At 38.0% G+C, this 27022-nt stretch overlaps 3 protein-coding genes across 5 annotated transcripts in view; 1 reads left to right on the top strand and 2 right to left on the bottom strand.

Annotated features, from left to right (window-relative positions):
- LOC129777357 (ankyrin repeat domain-containing protein 29) overlaps positions 1-27022 on the top strand; it is a 483863-nt gene that overhangs the window by 118581 nt on the left and 338260 nt on the right. The window lies entirely within an intron of this gene.
- LOC129777364 (60S ribosomal protein L9) overlaps positions 1-27022 on the bottom strand; it is a 432239-nt gene that overhangs the window by 325594 nt on the left and 79623 nt on the right. The gene's annotated exons all lie outside the window — the stretch shown is intronic.
- LOC129777352 (embryonic polarity protein dorsal-like) lies at positions 3335-5784 on the bottom strand. Of its 3 annotated transcripts, XM_055783590.1 has the most exons (4): positions 5445-5783; positions 4567-5394; positions 3828-4499; positions 3337-3770 (listed from the first exon to the last, which is right to left on the bottom strand). In XM_055783590.1, exons 2-3 carry the CDS (start codon positions 5359-5361, stop codon positions 3846-3848), a joined length of 1449 nt encoding a protein of 482 aa, XP_055639565.1. In that variant the 5' UTR covers positions 5362-5394; positions 5445-5783; the 3' UTR covers positions 3337-3770; positions 3828-3845. The 3 variants fall into 3 exon arrangements, with proteins under 3 accessions (XP_055639567.1, XP_055639565.1, XP_055639564.1); XM_055783592.1 differs by having other exon boundaries at positions 3335-4499; positions 4567-5387; positions 5445-5784; XM_055783589.1 differs by having other exon boundaries at positions 3337-4499.

The raw sequence follows: 27022 nt of genomic DNA, 5'->3' as shown, positions 1-27022 counted from the left end.
ATCCAAGTCCCACATTGGAAAATAGAATGGAATAAGGATTTTTTTTTAGTAATGAGAGCTGTGTTTTTCGTTATAAATGTGAAAATTTGTTCCACTGCGTTTATTGTAGTAGCCGCCAACATAATCGATTTCGGACTTTCTGTTACCGTTCTGCTAAAGTGAAGTTTATGGATTATTTCTTTGGGAAACTAAATTTTCGGGAGCGTTGGAAATATAGAAATACAGAAGAATTGTTTGGATATTCGAAAAGTTATTAAAATTGACAGCCTTAAGTGTAGTCCTACGTCTCTCGGGTTATGTCCCCGGCGTTACCATAACCCAAGGCCCTCAATTGACCATTTTTATGTTGTTATAGAATAACAACGTCCACGCAACCATCATCAGCGATGGAGATCGATTCACGGTGGAATAAAGATCGATTCATCCATACAACTGCTCTGCTCTGCAAGAAACATGGGGCTATTAATAACCCAAAAATGATCAATATTAACTGTTTCCGCTGTCCGGACTACTGAACAATGGATAGCAGAAAGAATACTCTTACGCCTAAATGGCTACTACTGTGTGTAACCATAATGTAATGGAACAGAAAAAAACTCTGATGCCTAAATGACTACTAACTAATGTTTAATTTGCAATTTATAAAAATCTAAACATGTAACATGTACACGATTAAAACCCAGCTCTGTCACAGCTAAAATGCTAATGAGCCTAAATATCTAACAAAAAGAGAAAAAAAGGACCATATCCACTCCCTGAGAGACCCAGAACGAGAGGTCTACGAACTCTATCGCTTTGAGAATTTCCCAACCATCGGTACTCATAGTGCTACTTGACAAATTCGCTATTGCTTTCAGAAATACAAGAAACATAATGTTTCTGAAGTACATCACGACACGTGACCTAGGCACATTTCGATGTTCACTCTACTGCAGCGGTTGCGAGTAGAACCTGAGACTCTGAGTACCTGAGTATAAAGCTGAGCTCTACCGAAAACATGGATATTTGTAGTGTTCTTGTTGGAAGTTGGAGTGATTGGTACTCCTGAATCATTGGAGGTTCGTGCACGGGACTAACTTCTCCATCCATTTTCAAACATATCAAAGTATGATGATATTCCTCGCAAAATACTCTTTAGCCTGGTGTCCTCGTCAAAAGCAGTTCTTTCATAAACCGTTTTACGCAATAACGCATCTCTATCTCCAACTAACATCCCTTGAAACCCACTAAATTGGTACAATAAATGATCTGACGAGATACGACACAGCGTCCCTTGTTCGCCTGAGAACTATTGAAACTACCCCTAACCGTCGCTAGTTTAAGTTTCCGTATATCCGCCGGTTGATGAACACTCTTGTGTGGTATTGTTGATATCGTTTCCAGATCTCGTATTCGTCTGTGGAGAAACTCTGGCAATTGCTTCAACGTATCTTGCTCTAATGATGACGAATACTTTTCCCAAGCTCTTCGCGTAATCGGATCAGAGCAAGATATAAATTAGGAATAGTTTTTCATAATCTATCGGAATTACAATCTGGTCTAAGCTAGAAAATTTTCGCTCAAACCGGACAACGATTCTCTAGAAAGCCTGGACGAATGGAACGAGGACTGTATCTGGCGTTTTTTCAACTGTTTACTATTAATGTTATGTTCCTCAGTTCATATTGAAGACACTTTTTCGAATAGTGAATCTTCATCACCTCTGGTGAAGCGAAACGATAGCGAAAACTCAATCATTCATCGATGTCTCCACTGAATGTCAAGCACCGTCCTCTTCTTCGAAGTCGTCATGAGATATTATTCCGGTAAGAATACGCCGGTAACGCCAGATATCGTTGAATGTTGTTCCTGGAGTTCCTCTAATTTCGTCATCAACGTCTCCAAGGAAGGGCCCTTATTGGAGATAGGCATCCGGACAAAAATAATGAAAATAAAGTGTAGACTTCCACAAATCCTGTTGCTTCGGTGGATATTCACTGCGCTAATTAAGTTAGTTAGGCCAGTGCTTTCTGTACGCCATCTAATAATGGGTTCGAACCAATAAGAAGAACAGCAAAATTAGTTATGTTTATGATGAACCAGCCTAAGGCTGAAAATCTCTCTAATAAAGAAAAAAAAAGTCATGTTTATGTTTCTCAAATCATCTGTAGGAGTACTCTAGCCATAGTTTACAGAACCGATTTTCTGTATTCAAACAAATGAATTTACTTCCGGAAGACAATCGACAGAATGTTGAATGCCATTATTTAATGCCAAAACAAAATCAACTCCAGAGTACAGTCAATTTCCGTAGAATATACCTAACCCCCATTCCACCAACTATATGGACGATGGAAGGCCAGGCAAAATCTACTTGTACTAGCGAGGAAACACGTAGAGAAACCGAGTGATACTATTCCAAAGTGGAGCCACATTGAAATTGAAATGTCGTTACCAGAGAATTGGTGGATCCAGCATTTCCCTATCAAAAACCCACATCATTTCACTTATACAGACACACGGAACGAAGCTCTGTGTCTACAATGGTGAGCGAGAGATGGAAAATGCAGTCTAGTTGGGTAACCAGATTGACCATTCCGGCACCGGAGTCTCTTTCGTATACAAAAAGCAAACTCTGTCCAGATGAAGAGAGGCGTAAGAGAAAGGGGGTACCGAATGCCACTATCATCTCTACCCACAGCAATAGACCGAAAATAATGTGCAATTGCGATCAAAAGCTTCTGGCGCACCTGATTTCCCATCAAAAGTCAAAACCATACCGTCATCGGCACTATTGTCATCTTCATCTCCACAAACACAGTCCATCGAGCCCGGACAAATAGCCTAAACAATGAAACTCCATTTCCAAAGTAAATTAATAATAAATGGTTCGATAAATACGGCATGCTGTTCCGTATGTCTCCATGGCAAGCCACATCCACATACACTCACGCACCTGCACAGGGTTTTCCCACGGCCCTGAAGGCCTTTCCCGAGCAAGGATACTTCGGTTTCGATTCCCTCTGCAACCTATCAAGCTGCGATCAAACTAACCAACATAATGACCATTTTCATCATACATAAACCGAGCACGAATTCAAGCGCAAAGGGCGTTCAATATTTGCTTGTCCATCAACTGTCAATCCGCACCCAGCTGGGGACTCACCCTCTCGCCTCTCAGCACCCCGTTCAGAGGAGAAAGCCCTCTTCGCTCCAGCTTGAATTTCATTCATTTGAATAACAAATCCGGAAAACTATTAATTTTTCCTTCACCCCGAAAAAAGCCACCACCCGAGAGGGCACTAAATGAAGAGTATCACCCGCAGAGAGCAGCAACTTCCCGCATTTTTATTTCTATTCTCAAATATTCTTTGCAGTCCATTTCCCCGCCCCCTTTGCAATTCACTTCACCTGTCGACATGACAAAAAAAAACCGCAGAGTGTAAAATTGGCAAAAACAAATTGCCTTCTAACGCAGCTACCAGCAGCAAGCGGTCCGGGCACAGCTTTTCGAGAATAGAATATTTGAAACTGAAACCCCAGTTTATATTATGTTGGCCTACATGTGAGTCCTGTTCCGATCCTTGGATTTGAGATATCCGGGTTAAGAGCTCGGATTTAGTTTGTCTTAATTGGATAAAATATGGATTACATGGATTACATCCATGTCCATAAACGGTTTGGAGAACATCTGATCATTGACAGCTAACCCGGAAGTGGCAGAAAAATAAGGCAGCTCAAGATAAAGTTTACTTCCTTTGTAGACCAAATGCTAAAAACAGTTTCGCGATCTAAAATGAAAATTAAGTGACAGTATTTTGCTTTAAAAGACTTCGTTTCTTCTGTGCCTTTTCAGACTACGTTGTTTAACATGTTAACTTCGAGAAGCTATTCGAGAGATTCTCTTCGTCCTGTTGTCCCGGCTCCTGCTTAATGTCCGACAGTTGTTTCATGATTGATTTGATCTCGGATGAGTTCATGTTGAAATTATTGGTGATGTCAAGATCCAGCAAGTTGCACAAATTGTATTTGTTCGTGCCGATATTTTTGGCGTTTATTTGCATTTCTGCGGGACCGATCTGGGGAGCTGCGGTCATGGAAAATCCTCCATTCCCTAGATTACCCAAGTTAGTACCATGGCTAGCATATCCGTTCTGGGGTCCCATTTGGAAGTCATTGTCCATTGCATTATGAAATACATTGTTCAATGGTGCCGCACCACCGTTGGCAGTCATAAAGGAATGATCAGCTGGAGAGGTAACATCATGTGGATTGCGGTATGTTCCCGCGAAATCATGGTACTGATAGGGAGGAAAAATATTCCCTTCAACGTTGTCATTTTCGGCTGGTGCGCTTAGTAACTGGTGCCTTTGGTAGTCTGCCACTTCCGTAAACTCCCAATTATCGAGTTTTTGACGTTTGTATTTCTGACTCAAATCGTATATGTCATATGGGATAAGCTTGAATGGTAATGGATCGCTTGTAGCACCATCCGAAGGTCTCCTCAATTGAATGTAAATCTGCGAGAATGAAGGAAAACCCCAGTTTTAGTTTGTATAACTTAATCTTTCATGTAAATTGAACTACCATGACAGGTTGTTCTAACTGCAGTGTCCGATATTGTGGCGTTTTGAAGCTGATAGCCACCTGTTTGTGGACGTGTTTATGCTGGAATTCTCCAACGCCTTCCCACACAACTTCTCCCTGCTGCTCCTCGTAGAACCTAACGCTGATATCCTCCTTGGTGACCTTCTCGCAGAGCAGTGTTATCTCCTTTCCACCACCAATGGGTGCCACGTCGTCGCTCAGGTCACAAATCATCAAATCGGCCGTTGCTTTTTTGTCGTAGATGACCTCCGATACAACCGGTTGTAAGGGTTCCGTGAACCGTCCGGATTGCTGTCCCTCCAGAAAAACTTGGAAACAAATGCGAATCGCATTGAAATCGATGGACGATGGTTGCTTGATATGACCGTACCCGGTTTTGAACGGGTCCACTTGAATGCTCTGTCGCAATCGGAGTGACTCCTCGACGTCCTTCTTTTTCACACACTGAATGCCCAAATGGGGGAAGGTCTGGCTCATGGTGATGCTGTTCATCTCAGCGGTACACACACCCTTCTTACTACCTTTGCCAACCAGATTGTGTGGATGGGGTCGATAGGGTGCATCCTTGGTAACACACGACACCACCACAACAGCTCGACCTTTGTAGCCACGAACCGCGATGGTAGGGAACGTCTTCGACTCCGGTGTGCTATTTACGCCTGGAATCGAACCCGCCGATCGACCTTCGCATTCGTATCGGAAACGGAGCGCGTTCGATCGCGGTTGTTCGGTGATCACTACGAACGGCTTCTCTGGTGCTGGTTGCATTTGCATTGTGATCAATCTCGCTCGAAGCAGTTCTAGTAGCTAACATTGAATAGGATCAGTGTAGGCTTCAATAAATACGAAATACGTACCTAAGCGAATTTGTTGAGACAGTTGACGGTTCTACCGAAAGGGTGTTGATCTGTTTCGTTTGGTTCTCTAGTGTTGTTTTGTCCACTTCAATCGTAGCATTTAGGTGCTCAGGAGAGCGCTGCACATATTTAGTCAATGTGCAGTTCCATTGACTTTGAGTGAGTAAAACTGATTTGTGCTACATAAACCATCTGATATATAGTACTACCTAGTAGCTCGAATTAACGTTGATTTTTCGTGATAATTGATACGATAGCCAATCATGTGTCATGTGTATTGAAAAACACAACATTGCACTGTTATTGTTACGACTGTGGTTGCAAAACAATGGAAGTAGAAAGTCATTGTTGACGAGAACTGTTTGTTTTTGTTTCGTATTTGGGGAAGATTGGTTCTCTATCGTATAGTAATCTGAACTAACATGTAGTAGGTTGTTTGACTTGTTCCATTCTGCTTATATTAGGAGTGTGAATATGGCTTGACATTTTGTTAAAAACACTTGGATTATTTGCTTGGAGAAATCGCGGTCTGTCTAGACCATTTATTTATCACATTATATTTGATGATGTTGTGAAAATTAATAAACAAAAGGATATATCATGACTATGCTCTCCGAAACTAAGGTAACCACTGCGTACGTATAGTATACATCTTTATATATAAAAGAGAGTTTTTCCCACGTACGTATAACTCATCATCACGGGAGAACGGCTGATCAGATCTACGTCGTCCATATATTTTGTGAGTTTGTCTTCACCCAAATTAGAATGATAGAGTACTTTGGAAAATATTTGAGATGATTAGAAAAATTCGAAAAAATTGACTATGCACATCTTTATACATAAAAGAGAGTTTTCACCCAAATTAGAATGATAGAGTACTTTGGAAAATATTTGAGATGATTGGAAAAATTGACTATGCATATCTTTATATATAAGAAGGATATTTTTGAAATAAAAAAGGAAAATTCGAAGATAAGAGGCACGCATTTGTATGTTTCGCTGTGAAAATCATCATTCAGATCAACTTTACAGATCTGAACGATAACATACAAACTCTCTTGAAGTATATTGTTATTTTTACCAACCAAAATATGCTATAGAAATATATTATATACCAGACCAAAGTTTGCCGGGTTAGCTAGTAATGGTATATATCTTGTAATTCATAAGTCAACTTCGGCTAATAACTTGTCTAAATGTAATACGTCCTAAAAATTATTTTTCGATAAGAATCAAAATAGACCTTTCATAATTAAACAGCATAAAATGCCCCAGCAGCACTATGACGGAGATGCATCATTCCCAATGGCACCAGAATTAGAATGTGGGTATTGTGTACAGCTTTCATATCCAATAACAGTTTTTAAACTGTCATCAATTGTCTTTTTGTCATTCATTTTTATTGTCGCGTTGGAAATGAAGTTTTTTTCGTGAAAGACGAAAATTCATATCGGCGGAGCACTTTTCAAAGCCAAAATTTTAGACCCAGCACCTGTATTTTTGAATGAATTAATATATATTTTAGAAACTAATATCTATTTGTTTGTATTACATATCTTGTAAGGGGTTTTTATAAAAAAATCGAAATTTTTCAATTTTGAAACCAATCTTTTCTTTCCAACCAAAGGAAAAGATTAATTTTCCTAATTTTAAACCGCTAGAACTTTAATTTAAAATAATTGGAAATCTCCAGAAATTTTCTGAAAGTTTGTTCCTCATTTTTCGTCAAACACTTAACTCCTAATTCCCAACAATTCCGAATTTCTTTATGTGTTTTCCTAACTCTTTGATTTTCCTACTAATACAATATTAGTCCCTACTAATTGGCATTGGTGCAAAGTGTAACTTGGTGATGGTCTCCGTTCATATAGGGTTATGGTTTTGGGGTACTCACTTTCATAAATTATGGGCTCACCCGTGCAACACCGGTAGGATGTTTCAATAGGTGGATCAGCGTTTCTCTCCGCTCATACACCAACGTGAGAAAAATCACTTAAAAATAAGACCTACAAAATATGGGATAAAGAATGAAATATAGGAAATTCTTTAGATTTACATTAAAAAATATCAAACAATTTCTTTCAAAATAAAAAAAGTTGAAAATAAAAATTCATTTTTCTCAAAAACAAAAACAAAAAAATACATGTGAACAGCCCTTACAACAAGTCACCACTTTTCAAGAGTCTCTATACAAAAATGTAATGTATTCCGGAAACTTCTTCGATGGCACTAATGTTCCAGTGGAACTTTTTCCACCTCTACGTAGCATTACTAGCCGACATTTTTATTAGTAGTATCTTGTTGAGATTTCTATGCCGAATAACACGTCTCGAATGTACTCTGGAGTGGCATGCTCTAGAATACGCGTGACCACAGTGCAAGTCGGAAGAATATTCTTTGACGAATTAAACAAAATACATTCTTGAGAACAAACAATTTAAATTTTTTAAACAATTTCTTTTAGTGAAATTTTTGTTTAAATTTTTTTTAATGAAAATTAAATCATTCCTACATTTTATTCTTTGACTAGAATTTTTTTAGTCTTTGAGTTATAGATTTTTGTAAGAAATAAAAGAAATTGGGAACTGACTGATGTTCCGCCGGAACAGTAAAAAGGATATAACGTTAGTTCGCAATGTTGTGAGCTGCACAATATGTCTTACGTGTGTATTTCTTCAAATTCGATGTGCAACACACAGCCCCCAGATGTCGCTTTTTTCGGACCTATAAAGAGAAATTGAAGGAAAAATTTCTTCCATATATAAGGAGAAAAGCGTTTCCTTAGCAATAGGCTGACCAAACGTACCGTTTTTTCAACCGATTTTGATTGTTCCGTCTTTTTATGAATTTGTAACGTATTTTGAGTATACAGAAAATTCTTATATTCCTTAATATTCCATTATCATTATTTTCAATAATTTTATTCGAATGAACATCTGATGAATGAACTGGGATTTACATGCAACGGATATTGAAAGCTACGTTGTAAATTTTTATAAATATCTTCATATTTACACGATACGTGATTTCGTCGGTGAACATAATGCTTAATCGTTTGAGCAGGGTAACACACGAATTCTTTCTCTTGGACCTTCTATCGAGAGGATTCTTAGTTTCTTTGAAGGAATGCGCTCTTATTTTCTTCAAAGAAAAGTGTCCTGTTGTACTACGATATTTAACTGAAACCCGATGCTTAAAACTACGGCTGCTTTCAGCCAGAGACATCAGTTGATGACCTTTCAAACATTTATTCGTCTTGTTGAAAGAGGCATTGTATGTTGATTTCGATGATTTTATTAGAATTCTTATCATAACGATTTATAACGATTTATACAAAAAAAAAACTTCAACATAAAAGGGAAGAGAAAAAGGCAAGTAAGTATTTCTGATTAGTGAGGAGCAAAGTGATCTTGAAAGTTTAGTTGATTCAGAAGAAACACAGTGAACGTTGGCGTTCAAAATTCGACCTTCTGGGACCTTCTGGGACTTAGTCTGAGTGGCAATGAAGGTATGGAAAAAAATAATTATCGAATTTAGAAAACCGACCATGTACATTTTGTTACTCCCCCCTAAATCATGTCTGATTGAGCTGAAATTTTGCACAGATTTTTTTTTTGACCAATGAACAAAATGTACATGGTTGGTTTTTTCAATTCGATAATTTTTTTTCCATACCTTCATTACCTCTTCAGGCCAAGTCCCAATAGGTCGATTTTCGGCTTAATTTGTTTTCGAGATGACACCAGATCTCGACGTTTCATGCATTTTTAAGTCATTTGGCATAAAAAAATTTCGATTTTCCAAATTTCCTTTACTCAAAAATCAAAAATTAATTTAAATAACCCATTCGGGGTGGTTTTGACCAATTTGCGCCATGTTGTAGTGTGTATCTCGTTCTACGCAGAGGATACTACTCGTTTAAGCTCTTCAAATCACTCATACTGCTTGTACGCTGCATCTACTATTCGTACGATCACTCCTCATAAGTTCTTGATAGGGTTTTGATCTGGTAAATAAGCTGAACAGTCCAGAATCTGAAACCTCTATTCATTAAATCATGTCATGATTTTCCGGATTTTATGAATTGATGCCAAATTACCCAATTATCACGGTATTTTTGAAGCAAAAACAGAAGTAAATGATTCTGAAGTATTTCATTGCACTTCTGACGGTGCATTCGTGTTGATGGAACCGTATTGCTTTCGTGCTTCGGTGATTCTCGGTGATTTTTCGTTTAAAAAAAAACCTCAAATTTTAACGTTTGTGACACCAGTAAATGAAGTAAGAATGAGCTAATATTTTGCATAGGGTTTATTATCGTGCAAATCAATATTTTGTAGCAAGTTCCGAATGAAATATCGAGATAACTATTTTTATTGGCACCTAAAACCATACTTTCGTTTCGTACTCCGAAAAAAAACTCCCAGAATGCTGATTTTTGACAAAATATTTTTTTTCGAGATGACACTAGATCTCTCGTTTCATGCAATTTCAAGACATTTGACATCACATTTTTTTTCGAAAGCCCCGATTTCCTTTACTTCCCCTTGAGTAATTTTTCGATTTTCAAAAAACTTAAACTTTGACCGCTTTGCGCCACTCTCCCTTAAATCCGATTGAGCTGAAATTCGGCATAGGGTATTTTTTCGAGGTGGTGAACATTTTTAATGTGGTAACTTTTTGAAATTCGAGATGGCCATTTTCATTGGCACCCTAGTGTATAGGTTCACTAGACATCAAGCTTCGTTTAGGAAAAGCATAAACTGATACTTGGTCGAGTAAACGTTTAGGTTGGGGGAAAAATTATCCATTATTTTTGGGTAAAATTCAAAACTATTTTCAATATGCTTCGGATTGTCCGATTTCGATCAAATATACACCGTTTAGTTGGAAAATTTGTTACCATTCTAAAGGTAGCTTCATAATGTCTTTATCATAGAAGTCTTGGTCCTCATTAGCGAAAAACCATAGAAATAGATTTTTACAATCTTCTCTTAATCCCAATTTTTATCACTCTGGAAATTTTCCAATGCGAGAAAAAGGTGATAATCGTTTTATGCCAGGTTCGAACAATACGGTGGATGCATTTAAACATCCCAAACAAGCTCTCGAAATTGTGTGGCCTTGCGTTGTCCTGATGCAACACAACACCTCTTCTGTTAGCCAATTCTGAACGTTTCTTGTCAATCGCTAGCTTCAAACGGTTTATTTGTTGACAGTAGAGATCATAATTTAGTGTATTGCACAAAAAAAAATTAAAACAAAAATTGGGAAAAAAATTGATTTTTTTTAGTGTGAACTTGAAACTTGAAATTGTATGATCGATATTACGCGAGATATTGATCACTAAAGTCAGCAAACGAGAAAATAATGGATAACTTTTTCGCCAACCTAATGTTACATTAGCATGGTTTCTTGCTGTGGTGGCTAACAGCAGACAAACTACCACGAGTCCATCCTAAATGACCATTCAAAGGTGCATTAGTAAAAATCTACTGCTTCAGATAAATGGAAACATGTTGTTTGATGAGTACACACCAACTAAAGTAAATAAAATTGATGAGATAAGATGGTGGTGGAACTCCTTGCCAGTTGCAAATCGTTGGATGCAAATATTCTCATAAATGGAAAATTTCTTCAATGTAACTTAGTTTATTTATTATATTTTATGTGTGTCAGATACATGTACAAAAAAGCAAGTATTTTTGTATTTTTTCATTAGAGTGATCCCAAAGAACATTTTTTTCTCTTTTATCTAAAACTTACGGGTCCAACATATTGCGATAAGAAACAAAACTACCAATTTGAACGAAATTCCAGAACCATTATACCGATATAGCATGAAATGGCTGTATAAGAATGTTTAATTGTTTGGTTTTATTCTCGGTTTCATTCGCTCAATGAAATGCTTTAGAAAATGGATTATTGGTTTTGTTGTGCTTACGTGTCCCGTTTTTGTTTCGGAACTATTTGGTCAGCCTACTCAGAAACAACTTTGCAGAAGCCATATTTTTTAGAATTGTTTATAAATCGTGACATGTGGCATTTACCTGATTAATGTAAAGCCTTTACTAAAGAGCATCTCAAATGTTTCAAGTTCACCAGAAGTTTCAAGGAATTCCTCAATTTGAAACTCATTTTCAGATAGTTGTTGAGGGCGGCACATGTTTGATATCCTGATATCCAAGAAGTTATATATCCTTTCAGGAATCAACATCACGGCAGAAGACATCGTTGACAATTGAGGAAAATATTCATAATTCTTCATTTTCATTCCACTTCTAGGATGATAGACACTATTCTCGTAACTCGATTATTTCATTCAAGACATGTTGTCAAATTATCTTATCTTTTCGAAAACATAATTTTCAAAAAAGGGGTGAGATTGGGTAAACTTTCATTTAATCGCAGTTCAGTGAAAAATGAATGCTTTTCAAATTTTTTTTACTGGAGAACATATCGGTATAATCAGAAGGACGTTCCACTCTAATTTACGAAAGTTATTCAACAAACAATTCGAAAACTTCTTTTCTGATCCATTCTTACCCCCAGCGACATGTCAAATGCGAAAATTTATTACACACAAAAATGATACGAGTGAAACATTATTTTTGCAAAAGTCACCATATAAAAATGCCATATGTTCCAGAAACTATAAAAGATAGAAAGTAAAAATCGACAAAAATCCATATTTTGATGAGATTCAAATCGGATACACTATCTCGCTATCTTGACTTTCAACAACATTAGGATAAGTTTAATTTATTCAATGAAAACATAAAAAAGTTGTTGTTAAAATAAATTTTTCCCCGTGAAAGTGTCTATCTTCCGATGTTATGATGACTGTTGGTAATTGTATGGGTTATGCATATAATGTTTTTGAAAATTAAAAAAAGGCGGATTTCTATTCTAGGAATAATGATTTTTTTCAGTGTAAATTCTTTTAATTTTTTTTAAACATTTTTTCATGAAAATTTAAACAATTTCCCAGATTTTATTATGTGTTCAAAATATGTTTAGATTCTAATAGTTTTTGAGTAAAAAAATTTAGTGAAAAATGAAGAAAAAATTCTGGCACTTTTCAAAAAGTAGTCTCATTTTATTTTTTTGAGATTTTGCATAAGTTGCTTAAATGACTACACTAGGATTGGGCGAGAAAAAGATCTTGATGGATCGATTTTCTAAACGGCGCAGGGATCTATTCACTGATTAAATCGGTACCAAAGAATCGATCTTTACTGAATCGTTTTTTTGAAAAATCGAATTCCCTTTCTCCAATTTATTTACTTGTTTTATTTAAGTATTATATTTCCTTTAAACGTGAAATGAACATTTCACATTTCTATTCAAACATCAATTTGATTCTCAGAATCAAGGTCAAAAAAAAAACTTGAAAGCCCAGAAAAAATGTATTTTCCATGCATTCATACTGAACCGTCATGGAATCATTGATTTAAATAAATTAATTGAAAATTATTATTAGAAATTCAACAACGCGATTTTTTTCCATCCGAAAAATTGGAAATCCAGGAGGAAAAGATCGATCGTCGAAATATCGATCCAAGTTTGCCCAATCCTATTCACTATCACTAATTTGACATCCTCGAAAGCTATCCAAATGTTTAAATCATGTTTTGTCAGGTGGTGAGATTAAAATCGATGCACATTAAACAAACAAAACTCTAAGATCGAAAAAATCGAAGGAAAATGATCGATCTTTACGTTTTTTAGGGTACAATGACTCGATTCAAAAAATTGGAAATCGAAATGGAAAAGATCAATCTTCTGAAAATCGATCCAAGATCGCCCAATCCTAGACTACACCCACAAAGTTTCATTGTAATTTGAGGTGGTGCTGCCAACTATTTTTGAAATAATTTTTTTTTTCAGTGTAAATTCTTTTAGTTTTTAAAATATTATTGAATGAAAATTTAAACAATTTCCTACATTGAATTCTTTGATTTGAACATTTTTTAGGGTCTTATAGTTTTTGAGTTAGAAATTTTTGTGAAAAACCAAAAATAAGGGTCAACCTTTTTGAAAAATAGACTAAGTTTTTAAAAACTGAAATGTGCAATTGAAAAATCAATTTGATCCACTACAGTTAATTTATATATTAGGTTGGGGGAAAAGTAAACCATTATTTCCTCGGTAGCTGGTTTTAGTGATCAATATCTCGCGTAATATCGTTGTAAAAAAACGTTCACACGAAAAAAATATTTTGCTGTGGCAAAATTGTTTGCTCCATTCAGATGTCAGTTACAGGGTGTAACAATGGAAATCAACAAATAGAAAATTCGGTACATTTGATTTTTTTTATAAAGATGAAAATGCAAGCTAGGCCGCTGAAATTGTGAATTCTGTTAATGGTACCGATACTGTAACAGGAAAATACGTGCAATTTTTTTTTCATTTTTTTGCAATTTTCAATAATTTATTTTTTATTTTTTTAGTGCAATACACTAAATTTAGGTTTATACAGTCAACGAATGGACCGATTGACCAGAAACGTCCAGAATTGGCCAACAGAGGAGGTGCTGTGTTCCATCGCAAGGCCAAACAACTCCGGGAACTTGATCGAGTTGTTTTATGGTATTCACCACATAGTCCGGACCTGGTACCAAGTAATTACCACCTTGTTCTTGTATTGTAAAACTTCCTGAGTGATTAGAAATTGGGATCAATTGTTAGAGTTTTTCGCAAATAAGGACCAAGACTTCTATGAGAGATGCATGACAAAGCAACCTCCAGAATGGCAACATATTTTACAACAAAACGGTGCATATTTGACCAAAATCGGACAATTCGAAGCATATTAGAAAGAATTTTGAATTTCACCCAAAAATAGGGAATTACCTATTCCCCAACCTAATATTTATTCCACGAGCCTTGACGCTCTCAAGATAATGATAAATAGCGTAAATCATCCCAGTAATGTGCAGATCACGCTAATACTTTTATGGCGACCACGTACATTATACGCACCAAGATCACTCTCGATGCACCTCTCCTGCCCTTCGGCTATGGATCAAGCCGGGTCATGGTGGCCGGGTGTTCCATCCGTCCGATGCCAGCAGCAACGGTGGCGACTGGTTTGATGCATTCGCTTCTTTCGTTAACTTTCCCAAAACCGAAACGTTATCAACCGACCATAATCTCGCGAACCGTCCCGTCGATGCCCCGACAAGCCGTCGGTCCTGCCGGTATAAAATTACAGCTTTTTTCGCAACCGGTTCGATAGCTTATGATTAGCAACTTCTCACCAAAACTGCATTATAAACGGTGCGCATTCGGAACGAGAGATAGCACATGGCCACATTTTCCTCATCATTTGAGACCAAAAGCAGCGCCGAACGCTGAACGATGTGAACTTTTTTTTTTGCCTTTTGATTAATTTCACGATGAGAGCGGCCGTGCCAAATCCTGGCCATTATAGCAACAACAACAAAAAAAAACCCCAAAACGAAAACCAAAGAGCTATACACTTCCATCCGGCTTCTGGCTTAAGCGCAGTTAATAATTTAGATTGAATAAGAAAATTAATCTCAGGGCATTTATTTCCGAGCGTGCTCGCGCCCATAGTCGTCTGCCGCCAACCAACCAAGGGAGGAATCATCGAAACTGAGTCCTCCCCAAAGCAACAGAGGGAAGGCACCACAGGCAGCACTTGCCGCCGCGGAGTACCTCGGCATTGCGCTCACACTTGGTTCTGTTTCGACCATCATTTAAGTAATCATTTTCACAAGTCGTTGCGAATCGAATGCACAACACGGCTGTCGAAGGCATTGGTCCCCAGGGAAGAAGTAAGTCCACAGAAAAAAAAGCCTCAAGCGGGAAACCCCATTTTGTCTCTTGACGAATGTCCGTCGATTATAATCATTACGATTATTATCCCCCTGTTACGAAATGAGATGAAATGCAGGACCAAGACGGCCAAATACGGAAGGGAGCGGGAGTTGCTTTCGCTCGGAAGGTTTGTCACCCCTTAGTATTGCTATCAAACGTCATCGAAGCTCGTCGTCGTAAGTGGTGGGATGTTCACAGAGTTTTTCTTTCTTGTTCTGCAAAGAAGGAAGTCTTAGAAAATTTGTCAAGAGGGATAATCATCGTGAAAGCAATGCACATTTAATTAAACTTTATAGATGGTCGGCCGATGGCATCCGAGTAATCCCCAAATGAAAAATGAATGGCAATCGCATGTGTGACCGGCCCTTTTCAACACTGGCTGAAAAATTATTAGCTAGTCGGGGACATATTAATGAACTGGTAAATGTCGGTCTGGTAGCAAACATTATTGTGCTAAATTGGTTTAAGTCACTAATTTGGGAGCAGTCAAATTTGCGTCTAGTGTCGAGTAATAATACATGGCAAAACGAGCAAAAACCGTAAGCACGGGATGGCGAGATGAGCTCACTTTTTGCCAGAGGATTATAATTCGACCAACTGCAATTTCAATCGATGCAAATGATAATAGCCGAACGAGGTACTAATTACGGGCAATTTCGGAGCTAGCAAAAAAAAATCGAACAAAACCCAAATGAGCAAATTCCCGCGTTTACATTTTTGGACGAGCATTTGTTGGAACAGTTGAATACCCTACTCGGATATTACCTAGATATTAATGACTTTAGCAAAATCGCACATTTTATAAGCGAGGCTGCTGCTACTGCTGTTTCCCAATTAAATGCATCACCCTTTTCGGATATTTTTGCGGTGTGTGCTTTCACACTTTCGACGGCCCTCGAATGAGGTGCCACAAAAGGATTCCTCTGCTCATTAAAGAGTCGAGAATGTTTCATTTCGGTTAAGCGCGAGTTGGTTTTATTTGGGCCCTAACCCCAACGCGATGCATTTGCGTTCTGTCCCGCGGAGTTCCCGCTGATTTAATTCGAGGGCTAAAACAGCCGACGCCTGTGGCCATAAAAATCATCTTCATTAGTTTGAAGCTTGTGTGTATTGGAGAGATGTGACGATGTGCAGGGTTGAGAGGGGCACATAAAGTATGGAAAAATCATACCCAAGGCTCGTAAATTCAGCGCAATCGTGTGCTCCGAAGTGAGAGACAGCCCAAGAGAAGGGTAAAAGTGCAGCACTTGGCCGAAATACAACATTGTAGCGCTGGATCTCACCTTTTCATTCACTCACTCGTCCCCTAGAGGCAACCGAAGGGTCGTTCCAACAGGCGACGGCAGTTTCGGGCGGCGATTCCTGGTGGCGGGGTGTCGACCGATAACGACTGTAATCAAGCATTTTGAGCCGGGGGTATACTTTCTGAGCGAAACTCGTCATAAAATATGGTTACGAGGTGGTTATCGGATCGAAAGTGCAGCGTAAAACAGGTCATTTCCGCGGGAGAGATAAACTGATCACGCAAAGGGCCACGCTCAGTTGGCGGTCAGCGGATTGCACACGGGCTGCACGAAAAGTCATAAACGCTAGTGCCAATTCAATGACCGGCGACGATTAATCAGTCGAGTGAAGGAACTGACGGAAAGAGGACTTAACTTGTTAGTTTTTAATTGGCTCGGACGAATAATGTTTTTCCCAGGCTTTTGGAGTATACCGGCGGCACAATTCAAAACTCTTTTAATGTAGATAAATAACGAAGCAATGAATTAATTCAAAAAAAAAAAATCATGTTGATAAGCATTTTTTTTCCAAAATATCGTGAAATGTAACCTAAAATACATTTTTGTAAACAGCTTTTGATAGTTCACCAATCATGTCAAAAGCTTTATTCATTCAAAATGAGTGGAATTCCCGGAAAAATCCGCTATGCACAGTATATTTAAATCAGAAACTTGCAGAAACAATTGTAAAGTTTACGACACTGACGCTATAAGTGAACGTTGGATTTTTTTTTTTTTTTCTGTATTATAGTGACTTTCAACTCATTTGGCTGGTTCGTCACTTTTACTTCCATTTTTGGAAGAATGTCGGGAGTGAGAATTGAACTCGTGACCTTTAGCGTGAGAGGCATGGATGTTACCACTACGCCAGATCGCCTCCTGAACGTTGGATGCAGGAGTATTCGATTTCGTTCTGGAAATTTATATGTCAAAGATCGATATGGTCTCTAAAAAAAATAGAAGAAATTTTGCAACTGATTTACCTTAATCGGCATGGTGCTGTCAGAGAACAGCCAAAGTTCGATGGTAGGGTGCCGAATGAAGTAACACAATGACACCTTATTAACCGAATTTCCATTCGCGAAGACCAGGGTGGGGCGGGGGCTAGTTGGTCATAGGGCTAAGTTGGTCAGTGCCGATATCTTGAAATCTGAGCGTCCAAAAAATTAGCAATTCATGGCTGAAAAATAGCGAATTGTTGATGCAATAAAATAAGCAAACTGAAAAAACTTTGTACAGGGTCTTTCAGATTAAACGTTCGCGCAAAATAATCGAATAGCTCCTAATATTTTTTTTTGTTTCACTCCGTCGATCGTAACACTGCATTCCCCACTTCGGAACGATAATATTAGGCTACTCGTTCAGTCTGATCGGATGGTTTTTAGTGTCAATATGTACAATTTACAAGAACGTGTATTGTTTAGCGAAATCGTATTACTCGAGCAACCGAAGCCTTAATGAATCATTGCCCTCGTATGGTAAGAATTTCAACATTTCTCGTCGTCGATTACTACCGCGGGTTCGCCGACTTGAGTTGAAATTTGGCTGGTTCGTCACTTTTACTTCCATTTTTGGAAGAATGTCGGGAGTGAGAATTGAACTCGTGACCTTTAGCGTGAGAGGCATGGATGTTACCACTACGCCAGATCGCCTCCTGAACGTTGGATGCAGGAGTATTCGATTTCGTTCTGGAAATTTATATGTCAAAGATCGATATGGTCTCTAAAAAAAATAGAAGAAATTTTGCAACTGATTTACCTTAATCGGCATGGTGCTGTCAGAGAACAGCCAAAGTTCGATGGTAGGGTGCCGAATGAAGTAACACAATGACACCTTATTAACCGAATTTCCATTCGCGAAGACCAGGGTGGGGCGTGGGCTAGTTGGTCATAGGGCTAAGTTGGTCAGTGCCGATATCTTGAAATCTGAGCGTCCAAAAAATTAGCAATTCATGGCTGAAAAATAGCGAATTGTTGATGCAATAAAATAAGCAAACTGAAAAAACTTTGTACAGGGTCTTTCAGATTAAACGTTCGCGCAAAATAATCGAATAGCTCCTAATATTTTTTTTTGTTTCACTCCGTCGATCGTAACACTGCATTCCCCACTTCGGAACGATAATATTAGGCTACTCGTTCAGTCTGATCGGATGGTTTTTAGTGTCAATATGTACAATTTACAAGAACGTGTATTGTTTAGCGAAATCGTATTACTCGAGCAACCGAAGCCTTAATGAATCATTGCCCTCGTATGGTAAGAATTTCAACATTTCTCGTCGTCGATTACTACCGCGGGTTCGCCGACTTGTGTACCACATCGATATTCAGCCGCTCCATCTCCTCTAACGACCGCTTCGAATAGTGGGCCTACGCCAGATCCGGCCAGAAGACCGCGTCTTCGCCCTTATGGTATTTCTTGATGCACGACGCAACTTCCGGCAGGCTCTTCGTACCATAAATTCCCCGATTGTTGTCCAATAGTGCCAAGATGTTACAGAAGCCGGAACGGGCGTATCCGGCCTCCACAAAGTGCCGCACGATGTCCGTTTTCGACGCGGCGGGGTATCGTTCTTTGAACGCGCACACTTCTGAACGGAGTAGCTCCACTGTTCTCGCCATCACGGTTAGAGTTCGACTGATAGAGCTGTCAATTTTTGACGTAGGACTACGTCTTTCATTTCTATACCGGGGTGTAAAATCAAAGTTTCGAAAACGAAAGCGTTACGCCGGAGACCGAGATTTTGAGTGTTAATAGCCCCTAAACAACTGAACGAAATGGTATGATAAACACTTCATTCGAAAGATAAAATGTCTACGCGTTCTATACTTGTTACTTTCTGATCCAAAAACTTGTTTCAATAGTCTTAAATTTGCTTTCAAAATAGGCTATTGAAATCACCAATCGGTATATAAGCGATGAACGGTGTCACCAAGAGCCTGTTTGTGCACCTTAGGCCAGAAGGGAATCCATCAGGAGGAGAGTGATGCTACAAACGGTTCCCCGGGAAGATCTCGAAGCAGCCGCTACACACACACACACATACACGCACGGAATTCTTTCCGTTTGGATCGAGAAAGATCCGGAAAATAATCTGCCAGTTCCTCTAGGAATTTAAAAATACATTCATGTGAAAGAGTTTATTTGAATGTTTTCTATCCATGTAACACTGTGACCAAATATGTTTCAATCAAGTGCTATTAACAGATGGTTATCGAGTTAGCATTAACCACTGGTGGGCTTCCAGTATCGAGGAAAATGTGGAAATATCTAATCGTTACTGAAAATAATCTGCCAGTTCCTCTGGGAATTTAAAATTACATTCATATGAAAGAGTTTATTTTAATGTTTTCTATCCATGTAACACTGTGACCAAATACATTAGGTTTTGTGATTTTTCAATCAATCGCAATCAACAGGATAGCTTCTGAAGATTATTCTTCCCCATCAGTAGGATATTTCCGTATCCAATATTGGATGCATAAAACCTTGTGCCTCCAACGTAACGCTCTCATTTTCGAAGTTCTCTAAATATTCATTCATTCAGAATGAATTCAGATTCAACTTCATACAAATGATCTCTAAATCAACGATAGTCCTACGTCACCCTTGCGGTTATACCATAGATATAACCCACTTCCTGTTTTTGGTTTTGACCTTGGATAAATATGCCACTCAAACTAAACCAAGCCTCATTATGCGGAACGTTATGTGTTTCTTACTACGTTTTTGTATGCAAGAGAAAATTAAAATTAAGACTCTAGGTGAACAGACCATGCTTATTTCATACATGCACCTACTGTAACAAATATAATTTAAACACATTTGGACGAAAAAAACGCACAAATCTCTCCCATTTAGCTTGATATGTGTGGGTGAAAACTTTGCCCCCAATAGGTGACCACTTTACCTCCAAGCAAAAAAAAAGTTCGATTTTTCACCTTTTTTTCTAATGATAAAAAGTGTATTTTGTAAAGTATTTTGAATTTTTATAGTGAAAGTCGTTTGCTATCTTGAAGAACAATTAGTTGAACTATTATATTCTTCGAAAAACGGGATTTAAATCGGTATGTGAGCGCTGGAAATGGGCATATTCCTTAGGGTGACCACATTGCCCCCACTTCCCCTATATATGAAAAATGCAAATCCAAAATGGCCGCCACCACAAGATGGCGCCATATATATTATTTTCACAACTCCATCAATATAGGTATCAAATGAAATGATTTGACTGATAGAATACAGTATGTCATCAAAATATTCCTAAGAAAGTTAGGTAAGAAATAAAAAAATAAAAAAGAAATATAAATTTTTGAATGGTTTTAATGTAGAGAAGTATACTAATGATACAGATAATTTACTAAAAACTAGAGAATAAAATAAGTAAAAAAACTTTTCAAGTTATACGGTGTAATGTACTAAAAGCTAGACAATAATTAGACAAGTAGCAGTTAGTAGTTATCACATCCGTTCCCTCATTAATCTAGGGCAATGATGAGACTAAAATAAAATCATGGAGCATGTGATGAAACAACTGACTGTGGATAATTGAAATCCAACGTTTATTTCTTACCTAATTTTCTTCGAAATATTTTCATGATGTACTGTATTCTATTAGTCAAATCATTTCATTTGATACCGATATTGAGGGAATTACAAAAAATACATAGTCGACTATTTAGTGGCAGCGACCTTTTTGAATTTATTTTGTTTATAATTTTTCGTGTTCTCCAAGTCAAATCATTCAGCCATTTCTTAACGATTGAATTTTTCAAGATCATGGAATACGCAGTTTTATAATGACAGTAGAATTAAATGTATGTTTTAGATTAATCAGTCAACAGGAACGGGTCAATTTTCTATTAATGTGGGACAACCCTATACACATTCAAACATACATAGAAACAAGTCAAGCTGAATGAAGCCATTTAAAAAGTAATTAGTTGTTTGGGGACTGCGGTCATCTTGGAATTGGATTTTTCATTGTCTGCTATGTTCTACTAGTCGAGAATTTTCTTTTGATACCCATATTGATGAGGTTTTGGAAAAAAGTCTGTATGGCGCCATTTTGTAGCGGCGGATTTGCATTTGCATTTTTCATAAATAACTGTGTTCTACTAGTCAATCCCTTTCATTTGTTATACATATTGATGGGGTTCTGAGAGAATGTGTAATCCGCCATTTTGTAGCGGCCGTTATCTTGGATTTACATTTTTCATAAATAACTGTATTGTACTAGTCAATCCCTTCATTTGATATACATATCGATGGGGTTCTGAGAAAATGTGTAATCCGCCATTTTGTAGCGGCCATCTTTGATTTATTGGGATTGATGGGATTTTGAGAAAATATATACATCATCCGACTTTTTTGTAGCGGCCGCCATCTTGGATTTACAAGATCATGGGATACGCAGTTTTATAATGACACCAAAGATAAAGATGTGTTCCAAATTTCAGGTCAAACGGTCAACAGGAAGGGGGTTAAATTTCTAGTAATGTGGTACAGCGCTACAGATAAAGTTACAAAGTCACAAACATAGAAACCGGTCAACCCAGATAAAACCGTTTAATAAATAAGTGCATCATAATTATATTACGTTTACCCAGAGAAAATTCGTTTTTTTATAACTCGATTATCCGGAGTGAAAAAAAAACAATACTTCGGATAATCATGTTCGACCTGTATTTGCAATGCCGATTTCCACAGGCTCCTTGGTTTAGAAACCTGTGTTAGGGAACATATTTCGGTGGGAACAAAACCTCTCCCTACGTTCATGTATTTGCAATGCCGATTTCTCCAGGCACCTTGGTTTTATAGTCTGTAGATTCATAAAATATATAATTTCATTCATTTTCACTGTAATGAATTGTTAAGTGCTCAAAATGATTGATGCAAAACTCTCGTAAATCTATCAGAAAATGACTGAACAATAATGATGAGTATAAGAGAAAGCTTGTATCTTCAATTTCAACCAATCTGAACGAGGCATATCCGTTTGGAGATTTTTCGATTGATATTATATATTACTATATTCATATATTATCATTTAGGGTTGGGGAAAAAGAAATGACGTATTTCTGATCAAGATTTGACGCTTTATTTAACATACTTAAAATTATCCAATTTAAGTCAAATATGCGCCGTTTTGTTCGCAAACTTGTTGCCCATCCTTATTTGCAAAAAAAAAACAGACAGCCAGTTTTCGCAAGCCTCTTTTGAGGCCAACTTAGTATCACCAAGAGCGTTTTGCATGGACCGGAAGAGATGATAATCACTTGGACCCAGGTCCGGACTATACGGTGGGTACAATAGGACATCCCATCCGAGCTCCCGTAGCTTCTGGCGGGTCATCAAAGATGTGTGAGGCCGAACGTTGTCCTGGTGGAAAACAACTCCATTCCTATTGATCATTTCTGGTCGCTTCTGGTCAATCGCCTGCTTCAAACGATCAAGCTGCGCACAGTAGAGAACCGAGTTGAGGGTCTGGCCATAGTTGAGCAGCTCATAGTGGATGATTCCCTTACAATCTCACCAAACACACAGCAAAACCTTCCTGACCGTCAATCCGGGCTTGGCGATGGTTTGGGCCGGCTCACCGCGCTTCGACCACGACTTTTTTTGCTTGTTGTCGTACGTGATCCACTTTTCATAACCAGTCACCATCTTCTTCAAAAATGGGTCGAGTTCGTTCCGTTTCAGCAGTGCATCACAGGCGTTGATTCGGTCTAAAAGATTTTTTTGCGTCAACTCATGTGGCACCCATACATCCAGCTTTATTTGGAATCCAATCTTCTGCAAATGGTTCCAAACGGTTTTATGGTCTATACTCAGTTCCTGGTCAATCGAGCGAGTGCTCACATGCCGGGATTATTTCAACGATTTTATCGGTTTCCACGGCAATCGGCCTAGCAATACGGGGTGTATCTTCGACAGCCACTACACCAGAACGAAATCGATCAAACCAACGCTGTGCTGTGCGAATCGTTACAGTATCGGGTCCATAAACTACACGAATTTTTTCGGCCACCTTTGTTGCAGTTTACCTCGCAGGTAGTAAAAACGTTAAATATGGCGAATTTCTTGCTTGGTGGACTCCATCTTTGACGCGCTATGTCTTGAGACTGAACAACACTGTCAAAACGACACTTGTAGCACAGATTGCCGTCTTTAAATAGCCATATAGTATGACCCGATGCGATAAATTCAACACAAGATATGTTTAAGTGTTGCCATATATTGACAATATACGACATTTCTTTTCCCCCAGCCCAATATATTCATTGTGATGAATTGTTATGGAGTGCTCAGATCGATTGATGCACAAATTCCGCAATCCATCATGAAATAACTGAGCAAAAATTTTAAGTACATGAGCCGCCGCAGATTAAACCCGAAAAGACTTTTCTAGCTGACAATTCGTTGCAACCATTTTTTGTGGATCACATATCTACCATTGGGTTGCAACAGATATTGCATTAAAAAAATGGACAAAAATTGACGATTTTTAATGGGTTAACCCACACAGGCACTGACGAAACTACCTATGCGGCATCAATCATGGTAACCCATTAGTCAGCATAAAAAACATGAAGTGGGTTATATCTATGGTATAACCGCAAGGGTGACGTAGGACTATCGTTGATTTAGAGATCCTTTGTATGAAGTTGAATCTGAATTCATTCTGAATGAATGAATATTTGGAGAACTTCGAAAACGAGAGCGTTACGTTGGAGGCACAAGGTTTTATGCATCCAATATTGGGTACGGAAATATCCTACTGATGGAGAAGAATAATCTTCAGAAGCTATCCTGTTGATTGCGATTGATTGAAAAATCACAAAACCTAATGTATTTGGTCACAGTGTTACATGGATAGAAAACATTAAAATAAACTCTTTCATATGAATGTAATTTCAAATTCCCAGAGGAACTGGCAGATTATTTTCAGTAACGATTAGATATTTCCATATTTTCCTCGATACTGGAAGCCCACCAGTGGTTAATGCTAACTCGATAACCATCTGTTAATAGCACTTGATTGAAACATATTTGGTCACAGTGTTACATGGATAGAAAACATTCAAATAAACTCTTTCACATGAATGTATTTTTAAATTCCTAGAGGAACTGGCAGATTATTTTCCGGATCTTTCTCGATCCAAATGGAAAGAATTCCGTGCGTGTATGTGTGTGTGTGTAGCGGCTGCTTCGAGATCTTCCCGGGGAACCGTTTGTAGCATCACTCTCCTCCTGATGGATTCCCTTCTGGCCTAAGGTGCACAAACAGGCTCTTGGTGACACCGTTCATCGGCGCTTTCATGATAAATGAAGAGCTTCACCACAACAGCGACAACATGCTCCAATCGCTGTTCAATTAGATCTGAGTGGATTTCCGAGCGTCGCTCGCTTATATACCGATTGGTGATTTCAATAGCCTATTTTGAAAGCAAATTTAAGACTATTGGAACAAGTTTTTGGATCAGAAAGTAACAAGTATAGAACGCGTAGACATTTTATCTTTCGAATGAAGTGTTTATCATACCATTTCGTTCAGTTGTTTAGGAGAAAACTTTGATTTTACACCCCGGTATAGAAATGAAAGACGTAGTCCTACGTCAAAAAGGATCTTCTTCAAGAGTAGAATGTGATGAGGTATATCAGCTTTAGTAAACAGAACATTGTAAGTTGTTATTCACCTATGACCACTTTGCCCCCAAACATGAAAATAATTTGTATGCTACTTAATCGGTGAGATTAAACAAAATATCTGTTCACCTCTCCTAGAATATGTGAACAGTCGTCCAAACTGATGATTTGTCCAACGTATCAGATTGAATAAACTAAATTTCATGAGAAATTCCTTAGATACCATGCGCACAGAACTACGGCCGAATGGCTATCGAGAGAGTAATTTCTGTTTTCATTTGTATTTTGACATGCGAGAGCTCTACTGAAGTACAGAGTGACTCAAAAGTCATTAAATTCTTCAAACATAAGGTGACTATCAATACGGCATCTATAGTCAATAGATATACTACCAAACAAGCAGGTGACCACTTTGCCCCCCATAACCAATTTGCCCCCACTACCCCGAACTGTGTTCTACTATTCAAGCCCTTTCATTTGATACCCATATTGATAGCATTCTGAGAAAATATGTAATCTTGGATAACATTTTTCATAAATAACTGTATTCTACTAGTCTAGCCCTTTCATTCGATACCCATATTGATGGGGTTGATGGGGTTGTGAAAAAAATATGTGGCGCCATCTTGTGGTGGCGCCTTTCATTTGATACCCATATTAGCTATACAATATGGAATTATTATACAAATTATTCAAAACTTCCGAAAATCAAAAATAAAATACTCCGGATAATCGAGTCTAAAATTCCGGATAATCGAATCCCGGATAATGGAGTCCGACCTGTATATGCAAATAGGGGGCATTTTTATACTACAAGTAAGATAAGTGATACGATTAATTTATATTTCGGATTATATCAGATGGTATTTGATTGACACATTTGAGGTATGTTCAGACAACTGGAGTAGAATGTTGAAGTTTTTTTTACATTTTCTTTGCTATTTTGCGTTTATCACTATGCCTATTATTCTGGTAACATGAAGCACATGTCCTCCTTATAGGTTTACCTTGCCGATTGTTTCTTATCTCCAAACGATGTGGAATTTTGCTTGCTGTATTTTTAGTACACTCTGTCCAACTTCTATTAGACAACCCAGATTCTATTTCGTTGCAACACAAACAATTAGAATTTCAACAAGATACATTCATACATTGTTGAATGCTTAGAATAAAGTATATTTAACGTCAATTTCGTTCAAAAGAGTTGTTTGTTTATTTATTGTGCTTAAATATGATAATTTTAGCTGTCCAGTTCCTATAGGACCCCCTCAGAATTCATAAGTACTATCAATGAAAAATTCAAAACGATCGGCTGATTTACATGTTAATAATCGGTAACTTTGCCATTTTGACTAATAACCGCGAAAATTCATGTTGGAATAATCCCCTTTATTCCGCGCGGCGAATGAGGTGAGATGGCTCAAGTCACTGCATTCCCGTAGGCGAATGGCGTGACTATAGTTTGTCACTAGGTGAGATTTGAAGTCGTGTCCTTATATGTTATCGACTCGGATATCAAAAAGAAGTTGAAAAGTAAGGTAGCTTTCACAATGAAGCGAGAAACCTTGCTGTCTCAGGTCACTCGCCGCGTGGAATAAGGGGGACTATTTACCAAATTCTGCTGAACGGATTTCTCTAGCGCACCGACAAGTGTATTTGGATCCCGCAAGAAACCGACCGATCGTAACGCGCTGGGCGACGAAAGTGTTAATGCCGTTTTTTTACGCGGATTTACCAATTATCGCGATTTTTTACACGGGTTTTTTTGAGGTACGTATCCCCGTGTAAAAAAAAACCTGG

The sequence above is a fragment of the Toxorhynchites rutilus genome, chromosome 3 (assembly GCF_029784135.1).
Source record: "Toxorhynchites rutilus septentrionalis strain SRP chromosome 3, ASM2978413v1, whole genome shotgun sequence".
Classification (NCBI taxonomy): domain Eukaryota; kingdom Metazoa; phylum Arthropoda; class Insecta; order Diptera; family Culicidae; genus Toxorhynchites; species Toxorhynchites rutilus.
This window is presented reverse-complemented; position numbering and strand designations above follow the sequence as displayed.